The sequence below is a fragment of the Astatotilapia calliptera genome, chromosome 19 (assembly GCF_964374335.1).
Source record: "Astatotilapia calliptera chromosome 19, fAstCal68.1, whole genome shotgun sequence".
Lineage (NCBI taxonomy): Eukaryota > Metazoa > Chordata > Actinopteri > Cichliformes > Cichlidae > Astatotilapia > Astatotilapia calliptera.
The window spans coordinates 18,778,268-18,801,942 of record NC_137440.1 but is presented as its reverse complement, the minus strand read 5'-3'; the positions used below and the strand labels follow the sequence as shown (position 1 = coordinate 18,801,942).

General features: G+C 39.6%; 1 protein-coding gene across 3 annotated transcripts in view; it reads right to left on the bottom strand.

Moving 5' to 3' along the window:
- Window positions 1–23,675, bottom strand: part of slc8a3 (solute carrier family 8 member 3) — a 133,975-nt gene that overhangs the window by 106,673 nt on the left and 3,627 nt on the right. For all 3 annotated transcript variants that reach the window (XM_026151343.2, XM_026151346.2, XM_026151347.2), the window contains exon 2: window positions 17,200–19,067. In XM_026151343.2, coding sequence (XP_026007128.1) covers window positions 17,200–18,980 — 1,781 coding nt within the window. In that variant the 5' untranslated portion in view covers window positions 18,981–19,067. The remainder of the gene's footprint in view (window positions 1–17,199; window positions 19,068–23,675) is intronic.

Genomic DNA, 23,675 nt, shown 5'->3' with positions numbered 1-23,675 from the left:
TCTCATCAAAGTGATTCCAATCAAAAGCTGGCATTTTCTTCCTGTCTTTTTACACACAGTGTTGCTCACCAAACACAATGAATCTATGATAGGACTGTCTGAACCACACTGCCAATGTTTTTTCACCAACTTGGAAAAATAAAAGCACTCATTATGCAGCGGGATAGTCACAGGCTGTCGGTATACATATTTGTGGAGCATAATTATGGCTGGGCGATATATCGGTCTATATTTTGGGAATATCTACACCTGAGATTTAGCTGCACTGTTTTAACTAAAGTATCCTAGCACAACTTTAGCATGGCTTCTCCACTGAAATCCAAAATTAGACTATTTCTTATTATGGTGAGGTAAGTTGAACATTCATCTGTGTTATTCATTGAATTAACTGGATTAACTGACTTTCTGATGTAACAGTTTTATCTGCAGATGGTTTCCTAATTTAAACTCAGATGAATGATTTACTCTACTGCGATACATCATAGTACAAGTATTGAGCTACCCCTCATTTCTTTATATTTTTGTGAGGACAATCAGAAATCAGAAAAATGGAAATTTAATATAAAAGACAAGAACAGAGTTTGTAAAATTCTAATAAGCTTGAAAGCTAATATTTGGTATTGGCCAAAGACTGCAACACCACTGACTAAATTGTGGCTTGAGCCTCCACCTTGTTTTCTCCTTGTTTCCCTTCCTAAATGGCTTCTTGACAGCCACCCTTCCACTGAGACAAAGCATCTCTCAGGTCCTTTGTCATCCTTGCTGAATTTTCCCTCCTGTTTTGTAAGGACATAACTTTCACATACTGTTCATCTGCTGTAGTTTTTATTTTATTTTATTTTTTTAAACCTGTCACTTCTTTTTTCTCCACTTGTCCAGTTTCCTCAGATTTTTTTAACGCCACACTACACGCCATGCTGTCTGTTAAACTGCCTTTTCTTTTCTATTTTTGATAGACTGAGCTAAAGAAATAGGAACAAATGATGTATTTTTGCAAAAGGCTGTTAAAAAGTGGCTAAACATACAATTTAAAATTGATTTTTTATCAAATGATCTGTTATGTGTAGCCATAACACTGGTTCATCCCTTAAGTTAGGTTCTTTTTTTTTATACTTGAAGGTACAAAGACTTGAGTAATAATGAGTGAAAAAGCAGCCAATGTCCAAAGAGGAACTTTAAACAACTTTCAGGAAGCAAAAATATATATTATTGAAGACCACTTTTTAAAAAAATAAATCGAGAAAGCAAAAGTAAAATATAAATAAAAAGTAGCTCAAAACTTTGCAGGAAACTGTATAGAACAACTATATAAATTGATTTGATCCCTGTGACCCTCATATACTGATGGATAAAAGTGTAATATAAACAGGTGAAATGATTTTATTATGTGGAATATTGTAAAATAACCAGAATTGATCATATATATGTTAAATGACTGTCTGCAAAGTAAGGAGGAACTATTGCAGTCATTTAAATTAAATGCAAAGTTTCCTCCTGAAAGGCAGCGCAGATAAAGTACTGTAAAATGATAATGTCTAAGTAAAGCACATGTGCTTAAGTGCAGAAGCTGAGTAAATGCACTCTCTGATTCTCCACCTCTGCTGTTTGTAAAAATGATCTGACAAATACAGCTGCATAAGTAAGATGAAAACAAGAAAAGGCAGACGAAATGCTAAATAATACAAAGCATGTAGATAATAAAAGTGGATGGATTCATGATAACAAAGTGCATTTATGACACAACATTCACTTTTTCTTGTTCTGCATTCTCACTGAGATGTTGTCCAGCTATGCAGTTCCTCACAGACACCAAAAAATATTTAAGAATCAATGTCTCCAGTCTTTTAAGTTAAATATAGAAAAGTCCTGCTGGCTCTGCAAAGCAAGATTCACTGCCTACCCTAATTTAGCTTTGAAACACAAATTAAGCAATTCTTTTAAAACAGCTGATACGTGAATGTTGAGGTCATGCCTGCTTTTGCACCAAAGAGCTGCTGCCCCAACAGGAAAAGGATGAAAAAGGAAACAGGAGAAATGGGAGGCAGCATAGGAAAGAGATGAAGGGTGAGGGTTGACATGCAGGAACAGGAAGAGGAGCGAGGAACTACTGATGCATTCTGGCGTATTTTCTGCTGCAGCATCCAGGGAATATTACGGAGAAATGAGTTCCCCCCCCAAAGAAGGTCCCCTGAGCTGCTCACAGAGCATGCTGGTCCAGCCTGAGAGGAGAGGAGAGGAGAGGAGAGGAGAGGAGAGGAGAGCTAGGGGACTGTGGACAGTCTACATGGTAAAACTGGAAAGAGATCACAACAAAAATCTGTTCGGGGTGTTTCAAGAGAACGAAAAACCCACTGCAGGGACGGTGGACTTTGGCAAGAGAAGACTGCTACAAGTTGGATAATCAAAGATGAAAGAAAGAAACACACACACACAGCTGAATGTGAGCTTCCTTGAATGCTCTGCATGGATCGCTACATTATGGCACGACAGTTGTCTGAGTTCGGGGAGTGAATAATGGACCTGAGGCTGATGCATTTCACTCACTGACCTGACCAGAAGATAACAGAGATCGACTGGACAGATTAGCAGAAAGAGAGCTACCAAAGTCAGTTACTTGTAATACAATTACATTTTAATATTTTAGCACCAACGTGCAGTTCCTCTACTGGCCACTTGAGGTCGGCTTCAAAAGTAAGCACACAGGGGTGATTTTATTTATAACTCACAGTTCAAATTTTTATAAGCCTTAAGTTTATGTAATATTGTGGAAGCTTTGAGTGACATGTCAGCTAGGCCACTAGCTCATCCATCCATACACTTCCATATAGCTCCAAAATGTTAGATGATGGACCAAGATGACAGTCAGATTGCTAAATTTGAGGTTTCCTACCAGATGTTGACAAACCATCGGGTGAAGTTACAGTGATCTAAAAATGGTAATTTACAAATTCCCATTCAAAAAGTAATCATGCCTCAGTTACACAGGCCTAGAAAGATCAGCACTCCCCCTGCTGACCTCGAGTCAGGGGAATAACCGTGTATGGTTGCTGAAGGTTGCGCTGGTCGCAAGACACACACTTGTCTGCAAATATTTGCCGTTTAATCTCAGAGCTGTACTGAAATTTGAAAAAGTGCAATACAAACTAAAGTGAAATAAAGCTGTGTCTGCAGAGCTGCAGGAACGTGTTTCAAAAGGCACAACTTTTATTTTGAAGGTCAGTGTTTTCTGTTTCCAGTTCTCGTTGCACTTTTCACAGTTTTGCTACTGCTTGACCAGTAGTTTGTGATAGTTCGCAGACAAGTGGGCATCTTCCATTCAAACTACAGATCACCACAACCACTTGCTAGCGAACAGAGCAATAGCAGCAATAGGTTACTGAAGCAGCATATGGCTATTTTCAACCAATTCCATGCCAGCAACCAATCAATAACCACTCTACAAGCTGTTGCAGAATACAATATTAGACTATAAATTACCAGTTAACTGACATATAAATTCAGCACTTAATAGAAAAAGAAAGGAAACACAAGTAATAACTTAAAAACAGAAAAATGGAAGCTGTCAAATTATTCTGCAGGACTGACAGGTGATCTCTGGGAAATGAAGTACTAAAAACTCACAGCAATTAACAGTCAACACCAAAGACACCTCTGCAATAAGTAAAAAGGATGATGCAAATTCCCTGCTTCTTTTCTTTTTGCAGAAGGAAGGGAAATAAAGGTGAGAAATGTTTACAAAAAAGACCTAATTCAGATTCATTCATTCAGCTTTACTGATTCTCATCTGCCTCCGGGGTTGCTCAGTGAAGCACTTTGTATATTGGTCAGACATCAAATGCCAGTAGCCAAATTCACATATTCACCGTAGTACATTTGAACATTTGCAAACACATCCCATTCTCTCATATCCTTTTTTATTGTTCTTTAAGGTACTACAAAAATAAGACAAGAGCAGGGGAGGAAAAAAAGCTGACATCTTCTCTCATCTCCTTCAGCCTTTTGCAACCTTAGCTCCTCTCTCTGTGAGCCGTATCGATTTCTAGTCCTAATGCTGCTGCGCTGTGCATGGAGGAAGATGCTGTGAAGCGAGACTGACCTTTATCAAAGTATGCAGATGCTGGATGTAGGTGCAGGGGCAGCAAGGGCACCTCCACTGGCACCACAGACCGCCGCCCTGGCAGGTAGGGACCAAAATGGGAGCAGTGACCTGTATTGACCAACACTACTCTCCGTCCCCTTTTTTCAAGTTCAAATCTACATCCAGACTTACACACAAAAAAAAGACATCAACAGCAGTGTAAAACTAAAGAGGGGATAAACACAGTCACATTTAGAGATGAAGTGACGGGCAGAAAAATGAATTAGTATTACTAAAAAAAGAAAACTATATAGTCTCTTAAAAAGCTTTTTTCCAAGACCATTGAATGAGAAGATTGCTCCTTATGAGGTCCAATATGAAGTATTAACCTGATTAAATGCAAACTGGCATTTCTGATAATGTCACTGCAATTGATTATTAGGAGAATAATTCATTAGGTGCAGTCGTATAGCCCTTTCTTATCTTAAAGATCTTAAAACTTTTGCCTGTATGCAAGTTTGTTGTATTTGTTTATTCTTCCAGTATTTAAAGTGTGAGAACACATGGCTCTGTCTTTGTCAACATTTTTGAAAAGTGCTCTATAAATAACTAAAAGCTAAGAGCTAGCACAGCCTCCACAAGTCAAAATTGAAGCAGTAACGGTCAAAGCGTCCTGACTTTTATAGTCCCTGTGGGTAAAGTATCATCCATTGTGCTTAATGGTAAACAGCCTTCGACCTCCAGTTTACCACTTCCACACTTTCAATAAAAATGTGCAACTTCCAAATCGAAGCATAAAACAACCTGGAAACTTTTTATTTTTTTTATTTATTTTTTTATTTTTTTTACAGACTTTAGAAAAGTAATACTTCTCTAAAAACTTTACTAGATCATCATGGACATGTTTTTAATATTCACTCTTTTTTGTCTTGCCATTTCTGCTGACATACTTCCACATGTTTTTATGTCAAGCTGTAGATATCACAGCCAATGAAGAATTCCCACATATCCTACTTGTCACCTCTAGGAGGCCAACATCAAATGTTTTTCCCAGCAGGCAGTTCCTATTTACAGCACATGTTATATGACTGAAGGCAGCCTCAGAGTGCTTGAATAGTCGACTCACAAACAAGCTCGCACTAATTAAAGACACATATCTAATACCGCAGCACGCTCAGGTTTCAGGCTGCATATGATCATAACATCAGCTATGATGTTGCTGTGCTGAACAGGATGCGTTTAAGGAGGATCTGCGTTATATATACTACAAAATCATTAGTATTTTGTAGTATTTGGTAAGAAATAAATGTACTGGACACTTTTTCACTCAGTAAGTCCTGGGATTATCTGTTATTAAAACCTAACCTGCCATCAAGAGTTTTTGGATATCTCTATAGATAAAGGGACATCAGTATGACTACACTGCAAAAACTCATTTCAAGCTAAAATATCTTGTATTAAGTGAAAAAAAAACTGCCAGTGGAACAAGTGAAAAATTCTTCTGGCAGTGTACAGTGGGGCAAAAAGGTATTTAGTCAGCCACCGATTGTGCAAGTTCCCCCATTTAAAATGATGACAGAGGTCAGTAATTTGCACCAGAGGTACACTTCAACTGTGAGAGACAGAATGTGAAAAAAAAATCCATGAATCCACATGGTAGGATTTGTAAAGAATTTATTCGTAAATCAGGGTGGAAAATAAGTATTTGGTCACCTCAAACAAGGAAAATCTCTGGCTCTCACAGACCTGTAACGTCTTCTGTACGAAGCTTTTCTGTCCCCCACTCGTTACCTGTATGAATGGCACCTGTTTGAACTCATCATCTGTATAAAAGACACCTGTCCACAGCCTCAAACAGTCAGACTCCAAACTCTGCCATGGCCAAGACCAAAGAGCTTTCAAAGGACACCAGGAAAAGTATTGTAGACCTGCACCAGACTGGGAAGAGTGAATCTACAATAGGCAAGCAGCTTGGTGTGAAAAAAATCAACTGTGGGAGCAATCATCAGGAAATGGAAGACATACAAGACCACTGATAATCTCTCTCGATCTGGGGCTCCACGCAAGATCTCATCCCGTGGGGTCAAAATGATCATGAAAACGGTGAGCAAAGATCCCAGAACCACACGGGGGGACCTGGTGAATGACCTGCAGAGAGCTGGGACCAAAGTAACAAAGGTCACCATCAGTAACACACTACAACGGCAGGGAATCAAATCCCGCAGTGCCAGACGTGTTCCGCTGCTGAAGCCAGTGCATGTCCAGGCCCGTCTGAAGTTTGCCAGAGAGCACATGGATGATACAGCAGAGGATTGGGAGAATGTCATGTGGTCAGATGAAACCAAAGTAGAACTTTTTGGTATAAACTCAACTCGTCGTGTTTGGAGGAAGAAGAATACTGAGTTGCATCCCAAGAACACCATACCTACTGTGAAGCCTAGGGTTGGAAACATCATGCTATGGGGCTGTTTTTCTGCCAAGGGGACAGGACGACTGACCCGTGTTAAGGACAGAATGAATGGGGCCATGTATCGTGAGATTTTGAGCCAAAACCTCCTTCCATCAGTGAGAACTTTGAAGATGAAACGAGGCTGGGTCTTCCAACATGACAATGATCCAAAACACACCGCCCGGGCAACAAAGGAGTGGCTCCGTAAGAAGCATTTGAAAGTCCTGGAGTGGCCTAGCCAGTCTCCAGACCTCAACCCCATAGAAAATCTGTGGCGGGAGTTGAAAGTCCGTGTTGCTCGGCGACAGCCCCAAAACATCACTGCTCTCGAGAAGATCTGCATGGAGGAATGGGCCAAAATACCAGCTACTGTGTGTGCAAACCTGGTAAAGACCTATAGTAAACGTTTGACCTCTGTTATTGCCAACAAAGGTTATGTTACAAAGTATTGAGTTGTATTTTTGTTATTGACCAAATACTTATTTTCCACCCTGATTTACGAATAAATTCTTTACAAATCCTACCATGTGGATTCATGGATTTTTTTTTTTTTTCACATTCTGTCTCTCACAGTTGAAGTGTACCTCTGGTGCAAATTACTGACCTCTGTCATCATTTTAGGTGGGGGAACTTGCACAATCGGTGGCTGACTAAATACTTTTTTGCCCCACTGTATGTGAAAATCTTCATTCAGCAAATTTTTGAGCTTCCAATGGGTCCTGGAACCTGGGCTAAACAAGTGATTTGATTTAGTGAAGTGATTCACGACCTTACAGGTTGTGCACTTTAAGCATTTCATAGCATGGTTACCCAAAGCACCGTGACTATACTTGCAATCATTGGTTGTTGGACTCACAATGTCCAGTTGGAGATTATTAACATATTGGCAAACCCATTACAGCGATTTAATTAGTCATGGGGGTAAACACAGATCTCTGTCTGAACTTAATTTCATAAAAATCAGCTTCTTCAGTATTTTATGGTGTCTTTAGAGGAGATGATCATCAATCTGGACTAATGAACCTAGAGACTGATACTGTCATGAATCGCTGTGCGGCAGGCAGGAGTTGGACCCAAAATGCAGGACTCACAGACTCAGGGGATGAACTCAAAACACAGCTTTATTTGCTGGCAGGGAAAAAACATACAAACTAATCTAAACTGGGAAACCACAAACTAAGAACTCACAGAGAGACACAGGGAGATCCACACAGCATGAGGGACGACGCGACACTGACTCAGAGAAACACAGGGTTTAAATACACTGGGAAGTAACGAGGGGAATGAGACACAGAAGGAGGGCACAGCTGGGAGAAATCAGGACTGACGAGACAAGCAAAGCAGGACACATTCATATAAGACACGGAACTTCAAAGTAAAACAGGAAGGATCACACAGAGACGCGAACTTGACACAGTGGAGACAGCAACTAAGAAACACAGAGACATAAACCATAAGGCAGAGGACTCTAAGAATCGAGAGACACAGAGGGGAACTCAAACATGCAGACACAGACTACACAGAACAGAGGGGACACAGAGAAACATGAAGGGCAAGGGATCGAAACTAGAAACCATAAAATAACTCACACAAGTACAATATTACAAACATCACAAGGAACTAAAAACGCTGGGTCAGGGGACCCAGGACCATGACAGATACTGCACTCCACAGCAGCCATTTTCAGTCCTATAATTCTCAGAAATTAACCCTTTTTTAATGAGCATTTTACTGTAGTATGCATAATAGAAAATGTTCACATGGCTACACAACAATAGCGTTTATCTTTTTTTTTCTTTTTCTTTTTTTTTTTTAACTGCTCGCTTATTAGTGCAATCTGTTAATTTTAGCCTCTAACATTAGCTGATGAGAGTCATTTTCAAGTGTGTGACACCTCAGAGTAAACACATTCTTGGGGTTAATTAAAGGAGGCATTTTTCTGAATTATTTAAATTTTATTATTGCTTTGAATACCTGCAGATTTAAGGTGAAATAGCCCTACAATGCATTGCTGATTCTGGTCTCTGAAAGAATTACTGTTCTGTTGAATGAGCACTTAAAATTACAACGTTGCACTATTAAATCACCACGTATGAATAGATCTCTATAGCTATGAATAGTCATCTGTTATAGAATGAAAGCAAATTGTAAATTAGTGCAGGGTGCCTTTGTTAAAACATCTGCAGCTCTGACAGTCAAATGGGTCAAACTGATGCACTTACTTCCATCCTAACTCCATTAGGCTGGAGAAGCTGTCAAAAGCTTGGGGAGCCTGAATATACAATCCCAGTCAGATTTACACACTCTGGGGGTGGAGGATGGTTGGGGGGGCTCAGAGCTGGTGACACGCCCTGCACTGAACTGTGTTATAAATAAGCTTTAACTTAATTGCATTTCCCCAACTGAGAGAAACAAACGCACAGGCAGCATATTTATTACCACTAAACCTGTACGTGATTAAATGTGTTGGTGTGTGTTTGTATGTGCGTGTTCCTCTACGGTATTTGTAAGTAAGACCAAAGTGCAAAAGGTACACTAAGTTGGCAGAGGAAATGTTTTCATGAATCTTTTGCTACTGTACGTCTGCGGTTGTGGTTAGAGCCTTTGTTTGGCCTTCGTTTCACTATTTTATACTTTTTTGTAATGTTATCCAATCGTTCTGATTATTTTTTCTTTAATAATAATAATAATAATTATTATTATTATTTTTTCTTTACAGCTCAGACTCTCATCTGTCCTCCAGTAGGCTGTTTCCAGAAACTATTTATATCATATTTTTATTATTTATGACCTTTCATGACTGTGACTGGATGGAGGTGTAGCCCTGTATTTACCTCCAGCCAACTGGAATACACCTTAATGAATAATGCAAAACCTATGTAAAGAGCGCTCCTTTCAACTTAAGCTAATACAGCTTCTATGAAGCGAAGACTGACCCTTGATGGTAAAAGGAAACATCTAACTGCACCAATTACCACTCAAAAAGACAAATTTTCTGCATTGCAGCCACAGGTAGGTTAGCTTTAGCATAAGTTTTGCTGCGCAACACAACCACTTGGAAGGAACTGAAGGAAAAACTGCCTCCAAAAATTAATTTCAGCCATTCCAGATGTAATTTTTCATCCTCATGAAAGCTCTTTACAGACTATTTAGCTGCTGACAAACAGGCAGAAATACCCTTCAATGCATCACTTGTCATCTTAGCACACTGCAAAGCAAACTCTAGCTATAGAAGTTATGTGCATACTCACTGTGGCACTGGTCACAACAGACCACTTCAAAATTGCTTCATCTTTCTAGGAAGATGGATGTTTAACAATTTGTCATCATAATCTAACCCAAAGCGTCTTGCTCTTCTACAAAGAACTGCTACAAGCACTGGGGGCTGAAGCACAGCAATTCGTGTCGTGTTGTGTGATTCCCAGATTATTTCCCTAGTGTCACAATTAGGTAAAAAATCTTTGTCTCCTGCAGAAGTTTCTTGGCTGGATTGGCATGAAACTTACAACAAACACTTGTGATTTGCAGAGGACGCTTCACTGACTTAATTCTTCAGGTGAATATTCATTTAATGAGAGAAATATTTCTTTATCTGCAAAAAAAAGAAAAAAAAGAAAACATGGAATGGAAACACCCATCGTCCCCAAGAGGATGAACTCTAATAGTATTGGTGACCTGTGACCTTTTCAAAGGCCCGCCCATAACTACTGATTTATTGGTGACATGCAGGTCAAGACTTAGATACACAGGCTAAAATTGGACTCAATTCGGGAGCAAAGATGGCTGATGTAAGCGCCTTGAGGCGACTTTTGTTGTGATTTGGTGCTATATAAATAAAATTGAATTGAATTGAATTGATGTATTATCAACATTGAAATTTCTATATTTAGAGCAGGGGTCCCCAATCCCAGTCCACAAGGACTGGTGTCCCGGCAGGTTTTAGATGTGTCCTTGATCCATCACAGCTGATTTAAATGGATAAAATACCTTCTCAACATGTCTTGAAGCTCTTCAGAGGCCTGGTAATGAACTAATCATGTGATTCAGGTGTGTTGACCCAGGGTGAGATCTAAAACCTGATTTAGAGCAAGCTTCACTATGAAATATAGCTATAATATAAATACCTTTTAAAAAATATCACCTTTCGAACCAAAAACGGACTGATGTTAACCTACACGTGAGGAGAATTTTTCCCCCAAGGAGGAGGTAAAGCTGAGTGGTCAGCAGGATGAGGATCAGTGTGGACATGTGTTCTGTCAGTCATGGCACCCAGAGGGGGTTACAGCTACACAGTCCTTAGATATTAAGGAAAAATGTTGCATGAGGGGATTTAGGGGAGGTGGGCATTCATCTCTTTATGAGCACAATGCAACCCCCAATGCAATGTTTTTCATACAAAAATATAAGGCGAGTTTACAAGCACAGAGGCGTGCTCACAGAGGCGTAACTACAGTGGCAATTACTGTAGGTGATTCAGGTCTGTCTGCTGCACACCACTCATTTGTTTATTAATCTTTCAGTGCCTGGTTAAACAGCCGTCTCTCCGGGGGATGGAGCATCTCCACTTCACAGCTGTGTTATCTTTAATGGGTCAAAGGAAACAGAGGCCTACATTTATTATTCTCAGCAGCTTAATACCAATGGCTCCTGAGCTAAAGATAAGAACAGCCACCCCTCAAAGACACAAATGAGGGGTCACAAAGGTTTACTACCAATTAATATTTCAGTAATTTTCTTGATTATTCATTTGTCAAAACAAAAATTCAGTCGAAGACTGAGAAGTCTGAGGTGTCTTCTTCAACACACATGGATATTCAGGTCAGGGAAGCAGCCAATAGTCATTTTTCTTTAGTAATTATTCAAACTCAAGGACTTGCTTTGAGGATAGCTGCTGAATCAGGAGATGATCAACCAATGTGAGGTTTTGCAAATACGTGAGCATAAGATAGTAACTTGTCCATCGTTTTGGACTGTGACAGTTACGCTGACAGTCTAGGATCAAGTCCATAAGGTCTCATGTATATAGGACTAGAGACTGGACTGTGACCATCAGTATTCCCCAACCGATTGTGAGTGATTGGTGGAGGTTGGTGACTGCTGAATGGTAGCGATTGCTGGAACCACAGTAATGCAGGTTTACAGACTGATCAGAGAACCATCTGTCGCTAAAGTAAATTTTTTATTTTCCAACGAGTTGCCAAAAAACTCCTTTTGATTGCTTGGTTTGCTTGCATATGGCTGCAGTCATAGTTTGAATTGAAGTGACTTATTTCTCTCCAAACATTGCCCAGCTGCTCTCTGAGCTGTGGTGAGACTGTGTGACATAAATTGGAAATGGAAACCATGTGCCTTAAAAGCAAAAGTTGTGACTTTTGAAACATGTTAGCTGCACCTCTGAGGCATAACTTTTACTTTAACAAGGAACTTTCTTTATTTCTGGTTATATTGCACTTTTTCAAGTTTTACTATAAATGCCGGCAATCACTGGTTTTGTGCCACATTAGGGCTCCCAAATTTCTTATTATGTTCATCCTAATCAATTAATTAATGAATACAACTGCAGCATTCACTGATCATTGCTTAATAATTATTGATAAATAATCATATTTCTAACATATATAATTAAACTTAATATAATCAAATAATATAATTGATTAAATTAAATAATTATTAATTTAAATGAAATTAATAATTTAATAAATAAATTGTTGTAACATTGTAAATCAAATACATTTGGATTGTATTTGGGGTCTGAGTGTTGATTAGGAAAGATTCTTGACTGTTTTTATTGGAATTTTTTAATCAATTAATTCATTAGGAAAAAAACTAAAAGTGATACAAATCAATTTATGGTAATGGTTAGCTGCAATTATAAATGAGAGATGTAGCTACCCACTGGTCTGTGAATTCCTTTTATGAATTTCTGAAATGTGCACCAGTTAAATTAGCCAAAATTAATAATTTATTAGGAAGCAATCTTGGAGTCAGAAGTTACTGAGCAGTTTTGACCACCAATTTAAGAGGTATAATATAAGACGCTTATGTTATCTTGATGAGATTCATACCAGTTGGCTTGGCCCATAATTACTGGCACCAATAACTGAACTATGACAGCTATTGTCCAGCTAAGAAGTGAAGTGATGTATTCCAGAGTTCCAGATTAGGACTCTAATACATTTCCAGTCTGGTTGTTAACAATGGGACCAAAGTATGTCAAAAGAGATTGAAAGTCAATGCCTCATAAAACATGAGGAGAACAAAAGGAAGAGTGAAAGAGTGGAAGCACTATGTGGTCTCATTGCCCTATAGGGCATCAAAAGTGCCCTGCTCTTTAGACTCTGCCCTCACTCGGCTCGGCTGCCACAGTTACCAATGAATTAGCGTCAGGAGCGTTTTTATATGCATGCCAAACAGGGAATCCTCCTGCAAAATGGAAATAAACAGAAGATTCCCATTTTTAAATATAAATGTGAACGCAAAGGAGGGAAATAAATTCAGTATTTTTTCATGTAAAGAGCATGAAAATGACCCTGGGGAGAGCTTTCAAGGCAGTAGAAGAAACATTGTTGTAATTATGCCTTTAGTGAATATTCTACACATTCATCCCTTTTGTTTTGTACATGGAAATGTTCTCATGAATCTTCTGGTATGCTTCTGGATGAAGCTGTCACTTCCGCTGTCTTTTTCTGTCTCTCTGTCTTTTTTATGGATACACACCGAATCTAATTCATCACTACCCAAGTGTAATTATGGAAATTTCTGGAGATTTGTTGGAAGTTCTGAAACAGCAGTCTGCCATTCTACAAAAGATCTAATAGTCTCTGCAGAGAGGAGCAAAAATTTTCATATTAATACCGGAGCGTGTTGATGCTTTTGACAATTTTCAATATTTTAACTGCTTAACTGAAAATTCATTCAACATCTGTCATTACTGCATACAAGTACATTCATCAACACTGACAGTGTTCAATACCTACAATGTTTCAGGATGTGCTTTCGCAACAAAAGTCTTATTTTGTAGCCTTCACTTCTGTACAGACTGACACACGTTATGTCTATATAACTGCAGGAAAACTGACTTTTTATTTGCGTACCATATAATTCCTTCCTTAAAGTGCACAGCCTCTTCTTTCCACTGCCAGTGAAAACCTCAGAGTTTATATTTATCACTGATTTAAAAGCCAGACTATGATTTTAGAGCTCGCTAAAAGAATCAAGGGTTGACTTTTTTCACTGTCCTTAACCTTTGCCTCACAATTCATTGCAAAATGTTGACACAAATTTTCACATCCTGGGTGCATGTATAATAGAGTAAGGCTATGTTTCAGAAGGTGTTTTGGTAATTTATTTAGCTCTTTCTTAGTTTAAAATTAGTTTGAAAGAGAGGGTGCCAAACATAAGGCCCATGGGCCAAACGCAGCATGCCAAAAAGGTCCTGTTCTGTCAAACTGAGGGGCTTTGCAAAGTAAAAGAAATAAAAAAGAAAATGTACTGAGATTTCTGATGTGGTAACAATAAAGCACAGGAATGGAAATGCATGGACAGGCGGACGCGTTTCTAGATCACAACAAGTTGCTTGAATCATAGAGACGTAAAGTACAAGTGCTGATGAGTAACAAAGTGCTGATCTGATACCTGGATCAGATATCGGACCGATACTGACCCAAAAAGCTGGATTGGCTATCGGTGACAATGAGCCGATCTATTCAGTTCAGTTTTATGCTGTTCCGAGTTTACTTCATCACTGGAGGGCGGGAGCTATCGGCAGAGTTAATGTAGCATGGAGGAAGCTAACAGCAGAGGGACAGCAGTTTGGAGGTATTTCACGCTGCTACACCAACAGCTTCTATCTGTATGTTTGCAAAGATTTTTCACTTCACTGCAAACTGTGGTCAAAGTGAGCTGACAAGAATGAAAAGCTCCAACAACGGGATGCTGTCTCTCTCTCTCTCTCTCTCTCTGTCTCTCGTCAGTCTCTCCCTCGCTTGTTTATTTTACTACTTACATTCAGTCAGAGAAGAGAGTTGGGTGAGTGCAATACTTGTTGTTGAGCTATTTATGGTGTTGTCAACAGTATTAAATATTATTTCACTTCAGTTGTCTCCTGAGGAGAAAGTGCACTTGTGTCACTTCAAATGACAGCAGTTTGAAATGACACCAGTGCACAATAATGCAAATAAATTACTGTATTTATCCTGGGCCTGTTTTCATTTATTATTTCATCAATAAATACAAAAGAAAAAAGCTCTAAATTTATATTCTTGGATATATTTATATTTGTGACTTCCAAGCTGTTTAAGAATGGTTCCTAATCTCTTCCTGACAGCCAGATTATTAATATGAAATAATAATTAATACTGACACTCGGTAGACAGTATTGGTATCAGATCAGATACCAATTTTAGAGTGAGAGTGTTCTGTGAACTGCATTGCAGATATAATACCAGGAGAGTAATAATTAAGTGACATAATAAGACCTAATGGTTAATTATTGATAAATGATTTTTTAAAGGCCATTTTTTGTTAAATATACAAGTTATTACATATTGGTTTTAACTGCCAAGCCAACTTGACCTTAAATTGGTCTGCATGTGACATAAGAACTAAAATTACTTTAAGTTAACAAAGCGTTAAAAGTGTTTCCATTTTGCAAATAAAGCCTTTCATTCTGTTACACGGGACTTTTAAATCTGATAATTTATAATTTAGCTACAACTAAAACACAAAGAAAGAAACAGTTAAAAATCCACCATCATGTAAACCCAGATTGTTCACCCCATGCGAAGACAGATGCTATAAAGAGTATTAGTGAGCTTTACAAATGCTTGTTAGGAGGATTTAGTTAACATTATAGAGAGCCTGGCTCGCTTACCAGCCCCTTTTCCAGTGTTTATGCAAAGCTAGGCTTGCAGGCTGTGGCTTTAAGCTACATGTTTCGATTAAGGGTAAACATTAAAAAGTATAAAAAGCATTCGTTTAATTATTTCAACATGGATTCTCATTTTTATACCTGGCTTGTTTATATTGTGAGATTGAACGCATCCAATATATAATAACGAAAATAGTTTGGACCATTTTAAAGAAACGTTTGCTAATTCTGCTTCTAACACATGACTGGTCTTTATCAATTTACAGTGTTGTGCACTCATACTGAAGCTGTGCCGCACTGTAAGAAGCTCGCAGCATGATGCTCAACACAATGAGCAGATCGATACGCTAACATTCCCTCACAATGCCGACAGCATCACAGCAGTCTCTCTCCGCATTTCTCCCTTCTAACTCCCTCAGCAGCCCAGCTCCAAAAAAGCATCTCTCACATAAATCAAGTAAAAGCCTGAGAGCTCAACGGCCCCAAGAGCATGGTGATCACCCCGACCCCCCGGTCCCCTGGGCTGCCTCAGCCCTCAGGAACCCACAGCCTGGAGCACAGTCCCTGCCAGTCCGCCACGGCACACTGAGTGGGTCCTGATTGGCGGCGGAAGGGAATGTCACAGATGCATGTCACTTTGATTCAGTGCCTGCAGACCAATATGTGAGAGGCAAACGGATGCAAGCTGTGAAATAAACAAATCAATATTTTTTAAGAGCCACTGTTTTGTGTACAAGCCAGTATCCTAGAGAACTGCTTTGTATACATCTTTTTTTTAAATGCAGCAGTGTCATACAATATATGGCCCTGATAGAATTTCTGCTACAGTATGGTATGTTGGTGTTATTGCAAAAACCGCCAAAAATGCCCACTCATTTGTAAGGCTATGTGTTTTTGGGGGTTTTTCCGTTGTTGTTGTTTTTGGGCAATATTGTACACAGATGGTACAGCTGACAAGGCTACACAACACACACAATTTACGTAATTGTACTATCTAAAATAAATTCAGGGTTTTTTTGTTTTGTTTTTTTAAATCGGGGCTGCCTCATGGAGGAATCACACCTACATGTCTCATCATGCTACAGTCTACCTGCTAACCTAAAACAATGCCATGTACGAAGATTTAATTTTCTCTTCTAATATCTGTTTCCATTCGTGCTTGCTGAAGTGGAGAGACACGGAAACAAAACCAAAAAAAGGAAGTGAGCAAAATCCCAGAGTTTGACAAAACAAAAACAGCAAGGATTAGAGACGAATTCGTGTGACGAATCCAAAAGTTGAATCCCTTTTGCATGCGACACACACGCAGGATTGCTACCAAAGCACTGTGATGACAGCAAAATCTCCTGACGGGAAAACAAGGGGATATAGAGTGCACGCTCAGATGAGAGGATACATCACCCAACCATGTAAAGAAAAAAAGGCATTTAAAGGTCACAGCTTGATGAGTGCAAGCTACACATGAACAGGTTATCAAAGTATGCTCCAAACTAAATGATGTCAACAGGCAAAGAAGACAATATCTCTTTTCAAAGCAAATGCGACGAGCTTCTCACAGCCTTCTCGCAGACTGCTGAATATCTTTGAAGCTATCAAATAGTATATTATTTCTAGAAAGGTACACCGGCATCAAACTGAATTTCAAAAGCAAAACATAAATCAGTGAGTTTAAACTAACCCAAAATTATCAATGACTCCTGGGTGCATTTCATTTTGAATAAGCTTGCTAACTAAAAATACCAAAAACACAATAAGAAAAAGCAACTCCTCTCCAACCACACATAGAAAATGTTGGTGCCTTACCAGGTTTCATCATTTTTGAACTCAAGCTCTCCGTACGTATCTTCAAAGTCCTCTCCTCCTCCTTTAGCAAGTCCCTCCACAGTGCGATAAGGCACGATGACCGTCCCCCTTGCCCCAGAAGTCCTCAACACTTTGACTTCCATGATACCGATGCTCTCACTGACATGGGCTGAGTTACTCTCAAAGGTGAAGATGCCTGAATGATCATCGTCCAGAATGGTCACAGTAGCCACAGTGGGGAACCCCAACACCGCCTTTGGATATGGGAGACTGTTGGCAGACAACACCTCATCCTCAGTTTCCAAGACGCGCAGATTACTGAGACGTACAAAGAAGTGCTCGTCCTCTTCGAAGATGTCATCATCTATGATGCCAATGCTTATTTCCTTGATCATCTCTCCAGGTTTGAATACTACCATACCCTCTGTGAACTCATAGTCTGCCCCGGCATTAGCCGAGCCATCCTCCGTCTTATAATCCACGTAGATAGTCTTATTGATGTCGCCTCCTTTTCTGGTGATGGTCAGAATAACGGCCCCGCAGTTCTCGAGGCACTGGTAAACAGCAGGCTCAAAAGCGATCCGGGAAACATACTCTTCTGGTTCCTCCACGTGCACCTCCTGCACGCTGGCGCTCTTTTTCGCCTGTTCTGCTACGTGTTTTTTCAGGATATTTCCAGCTCCGGTCATCATGCGCGTAGCTTGAATGCGGTAAAAGGCACGGCTCTTTTGCTGGTGTGAGAGAGCGTAATAGTTGGCCATCTCAACAAGCTGATCCAACTCTTTCTCCGGGTGCTTCTGCTTCAGGTCTTTCAAGATGCGAATCATATCGCGTCGGGACTCATCTACCTCTTTGCTCTCAATCAGACCAATCAGATTGCTGGTTGCACCTCCATCCATGAAGTGAGAGTTAACCATCTTGCCGTCCATTTCAATCCCCTTGGAGCGTTCGGTCTCGGTCTCAATGATGACACCCCTATGTTTTTCAGTGCGGTACTTCTTGTGCATGAACTTATAGAAGAGCAGTCGTCTGTCTGCCACCCATGCGAGGAGTACACATATGGGGAAGAAGGCCAGCGTGACTAGACCCTCCCAGACTTGGACTTCATTGGGAGAAAAAACAGCCAGGATCATGTAGAGCCAGATGTAGGCAAAGATACTCCAGCCTGCAGTGACAAAGAACACTCTGAGGTGCTTGACCTTTCGTACCTCGCCTTGGGGGATGACAGACACGCAGAGGCCAATGATGACAAACATATTGAAAGCTGCACTGCCAACGATTGTGGAGGGCCCAAGCTCACCAGATTTGAATTCATGTCCACAAACTTCGATTACAGAAAGCATGATCTCAGGAGCCGACGAGCCCAAGGCCATGAGGGTAAGGTTGGAGACCGTTTCATTCCACACACGGATCGTGGTGGTGGTTGTTTCCCCATTGGGCCTTTTGATAACAATTTCTCTCTCTTGGGAGGTGATGACCTCAATGGCGGCCATAAAACGGTCAGCAATGATGGATACTCCGAGGAACATGTAGATCAGTGCCACGAAATAGACAATGACCCGTGCAATCTTGTCTCCCATGGAAGGATCCTCGGGATACCAGATGGGCAGGATAATCCCTGTATGACACTTTGTGTTCCCTTTGCAGGTGCCATTGCTGGGGCTGAGCAGAGGGCTCGGAGTGGTCCGGGCCTCTGTACAAAGGAAGGCTACAGCCACAGAGACCAGCCCCAACCAGAGGCAGGCTGAAGACCCTGGTTTTACAGGCTTTGAGCCCTCCATGCACCCTCCTTCGTCTCAAGGGTCCTTACCACACTGAGAGTCGCTCTGGGATCCAGCACTGGGCTGTGTCTTTCCTCCGCCCACCACCTAAACACACCAGACAGAAACAACAGATATTATACAGTTTATTACAAGAATGAAAGACTTTATTTTCAGCCTTACAAAGCAACTGTCTCACATTGCTTTGTAAGCTTTTTTTTTTTTTTTGCCTTGAATATTTTTAGTACCAAATAAATATTATTGTACTAGAGTACAGTGCATTCTCAATAGTTGCGTAATAATTTAATATTTAATGTAATGACATAATGGAAGGAGTATCCAACCTCAGGGTATTTTCACATCGTTTTAAACTTCAAGTGGTACAAGTCTGCAAGACTGTGTTTGCATTTCACAGGGAGAAACAAACACGAACTGAAGCAAGAAAAGAATTTCTTAATTTTAAATGAGCGCAAGAATTCAAATTATCCAACCATCCTTCTGTGCGGCTTAATTGGGTTTCTCCTTTCTACTTCAAACACCATTTTCATGAGATCTTTATGTTATCTCCGAAAATGCTCAGCGATTCAGGTCGGTAAATGAATATGTGAGCAATGCAGACAACATTCGTTTAATAAAATTACAGCCTGCGGGCTCATTTCCAATCATAAACTTTATTTTGATTTGAGATGTGGATACATGCAACAAATAATGTGGATTTGAGCATGATTGTCTGAAATCTCTCGGGTAATACACAGCTCTGAACCGAACAGCTCGCTCAGCAGGCATGCAATGTTGCCAAACTAAGCACTGTCCAAAATGTCGCATTGGCAAAAAAAACAGCAGCAGGGAGGCAGGAGATTGTCAAGAGGCAAAGTGAAACAAAGGCTACAGATGTCCCATCCAAATTCATTATACACTGAGCCCTAAACACGCACTTACCACTTCTGCAAGAGAGAGCAGCATTACAATAGCAATGCAGATACTGTCCAAATTCATAAAAGCCCTAGCTAAGCATTTTACGCACCTCTTCAGCTCTTATGAGATACAACTCGACCATCCTTCTGATGCCAACAGCTGGGGCCTAAGGCAGCAGGAGCATAATGAACAGTTGACCACCCCAAAACTTAGATGATATAACACAGGGGGGAATTATTATAAAGGCTCTCTCCTTGGTGTTACCCGATTGTTTAACAGTTCAGTGAGTTGGATGGGACCCTCTATGCAGCCTCCACAACACCTCCGGACCTCCTGAGGCTCACAGGCAGTTTAGTCTGAATTAAAATGATCTCTTAAGAGAGATACATGCAGGGTAAGTTAATAACGCTACCCAAAATTCACCAGAGGATTACATTTTTGTATTACTGTCACACTTCCCTTTGCTTTTTTCGAACTAAATCTAGTTCAAGTCTTTTTTCAATTTGTACACAAAAAAGTGCATTCTTAGGTTCTGATTCCTGCTTAAAGGGTTGATTACCTCTGGGGCCACCCTGCACTAAAAGGTGTACAATACAAACCCATGGCACTTTAAAGCACTCTCGGGGAAAAAAAAAGAGATCCATTAAAGGACATATTTTATGCAATGTAATGCACCTTTCTTATTTGATTTAGCTCATTCAATCTGAAAGGCTCTTACAATAACACCAACTACTTGAACTCCCAGGTGATGTTTTTGGATATGATATCATCCGGGTGGACCGCTGGCTAATTTGGAAAGCTGAAAAAACTTTTATTGGAGGTGTGCATAGCAAACAGTTGGTGGCATATTTTAAAAAGTATACCAATTCAAAAGCCAAATATTGGATAGGACAATGATAACCCACACCTTCTGTGAAATCTGCAAGAAACCGGGAAAATCTCTGTCAAGGTCTTGTGTGCAAGCGTTGATAAGATCAATTCATCTATTCTGGAATAAATTATCCTTAATATCTCTAATTTAATGGTTCACAGGCATAAATAATTGCATCACTTGCAAGACTATAATGTCTTTTTGAGAGATCATAACCTCAATAACATCCACAGAGATGAGTCTTTTTAGAGGTGATACAGAGGCGATCTCAGCTCAATATAACAATCCTCTGATGTTAATGTTAAAAAAAAGACGTTGATTGCAGCACAGCACACTGATCTGGAGGACAGAAAATGGGATGACAGCAAACGGCAGCAGAAGCTGGAGACAAGGAACTTAAATTTAACTGAATCAGCAGCGCCATTTATATGGATTGGAGCCAGCTATGCAATCCCTGTGAGAACCAACAGCGCCGAGCACAAACAAAACCAACAGGAGAATAATTGAGTGACAAAGTTATAACTTAGCGAGAGAAAATTTGAATTTAAAAACTCAGGTTTTTGCCTTTGTTTGGACCTGGACACTGATGAGAGTAAACTTGGGGGGCAATTAAATAAAATATGTGTGCATTCCCCTTGTTAGTGCTATAAATCTCTAATAACACGTACTAACCATTTAATTTAAAAATGTGAAAATGGTCAAACTGACAAGCAGGTATTAAAGAGCTGCTGAAGCCACTGAGAAAGGCTTAAGGAGATGCTTCTTCCTGTTTTAAAATCAAGAGCAGTACTGCTGAGCTGCTAGCTTCTCCTTGTCTTTTTATTGCATGGTGACAAGCTGAGGTGGAGGGGTAAAAACTGCAATGAAGCACACAGGATTTAAGATTGCAGGGTCAGCCTCTCTGCATGATACATGTTGGGAATGGCAATAATTAATTCACACTGCTGTTTCCATAAAGAAATAAAAGCTGATTTGAATGAACAGTTATACCAAAAAAAATTTAAAAGTTTTAAGTTTTATTCATTATGTCGCATTACCTCTACTTTTAATAACACTGTGCATGCTTTAGGAACAGGCACAGACAGGGGGGCCATGCTGTTGTAATGCATGCACGGTGTGCTTTTGCACTGCTAAAGTAGTCAAAGCTTCCCCTGATAAAGATGTCAAATTCAAAATCTCTCTGATCAGACCATATTTAACCTTTTATTTAACCTGCCACCATAAATGAGACACAGCGGAAGCATTTTTGTAAAATGTTTATGCATGTTTTTCTCTTTCAGTGAAAGAGTTTTAACTTGTATTTGTGATGCAGTGATGAACTGTGTTCATTGGCGCTGCTTTTTGGTGATTTCCACAACAGAACGTTGGCTGTTTTTAAAGACGCGCCATCTGAAATCCCAAAAATCAAGTCCACTTTGTTTTGCAATAGAAATTTTTAAGGATTCTGTGAGTTTTGTTAAATTAAATGATTCTGTACTTGTTAAACTGTCATTCTTTGTCAAATACCACACAGCCTGGCTGCTGCTATACCCTGCCCTGCTATTAGACCCCTTTGCAAATGTAAATTCAAACCTTACAAAGACAACTTGTTTCAGATTCCCAAAACAGTTTTTAGCCTTTTAGATGTCACCAGATTTCCTGTTTTATTTTAATGATTTTATATACTTTAACCCTTTAAGACCTACCATAGAACCAAGTCCGCCAGAGCTTATATTATATTTTTACATGTTGTGGAGCCATTTTTGGGAGCATTTCAAGTTGCTATACATCAATACAACCATTACAGCCTAAATTTTAATAATATGCATGCATTAAGTGCATAGTAATTACATAAATTGCAAAAAAGTGCAATAAACTATAAAAAAATTGAAAATCGTTTTTGTTTTTTTAACATATATTTCTAGTTAGAGAAATTTAAGAGGCTTATCCCTCAAAACTGTAAATACAAAAAAGTTGCACAAACTAGTTTCCCACCACAGGAAATTTATTTTGAGTGTCTTTATAGTTTTATTTTTGAAATACACCAATTTCTATACACTGCAGGAAAAACGAAAATAAATATTATACTGCAAATTTGCAAAAAAGCAGCATATGCATCAAAATAAACTATTTCCAGCAGTGCAATATGAGTCCTAAGCATCCCAGAAACGACACAGAAAGTCATAAAGTCAAACATAACTTTTAAAAACACCAGGCCTTGATGGCCTTGATGGGAAAAAACTATATTTCCACGAAAATGACGTCACTTCCGGTTTCGGGCAGGTCATGGCGGACATGCGATAGTTCGTGCTGATGGACGTAGGAAGTGTTATGAACAGCTGATCGGATCGGCAAAGCCTGTTTCTGGAATATTATGTTTTTGTTGCTGCAAGTGCTTTTTATGCAGTTTTTGCAAAACTATATGTGGAAGGAAACTGTGACCTAGGACAAGCTGATGGCATAAGATGTAAGTACAACTCCTCCGGTTTCATATGCAAAAAAAATTATTGTGCTAGCTCATGTGGTTGCAGTGCTACCAGGATTTAAAAATAGTTACGCAAAACGGAGCATGTCCGCTCTGGCCGGTTTTAAAGGGTTAATTAAATCCCCGAAAACTCCTTTCCATTTGGCTATGCAGTCTTTCACAGAGAGATGAAGCCCACTCATCTTTACCTCTTAAACGCTCAGGCTCTCTGGGATGATTTTTATGCCTTGTCTTGTTACCTATTAACCTGCTTTGTTGTGAAATGTTCCACCAGGTCTGACAGTCTTTTGTTGCACTTCTGCAATCTATTTTTTTAAAATGTGCTGCTTGCTCAAATTTGCCCTAAGCACATATTTTTTTTAAAAGAAATAACGATAGAGTTTCAGCATTTGATACTCCGTCTTTGTGTTATTTTCAGTTAACAGACTTTAAATAATTTGAAATCCGCACACTGTTTTTGCTGTGT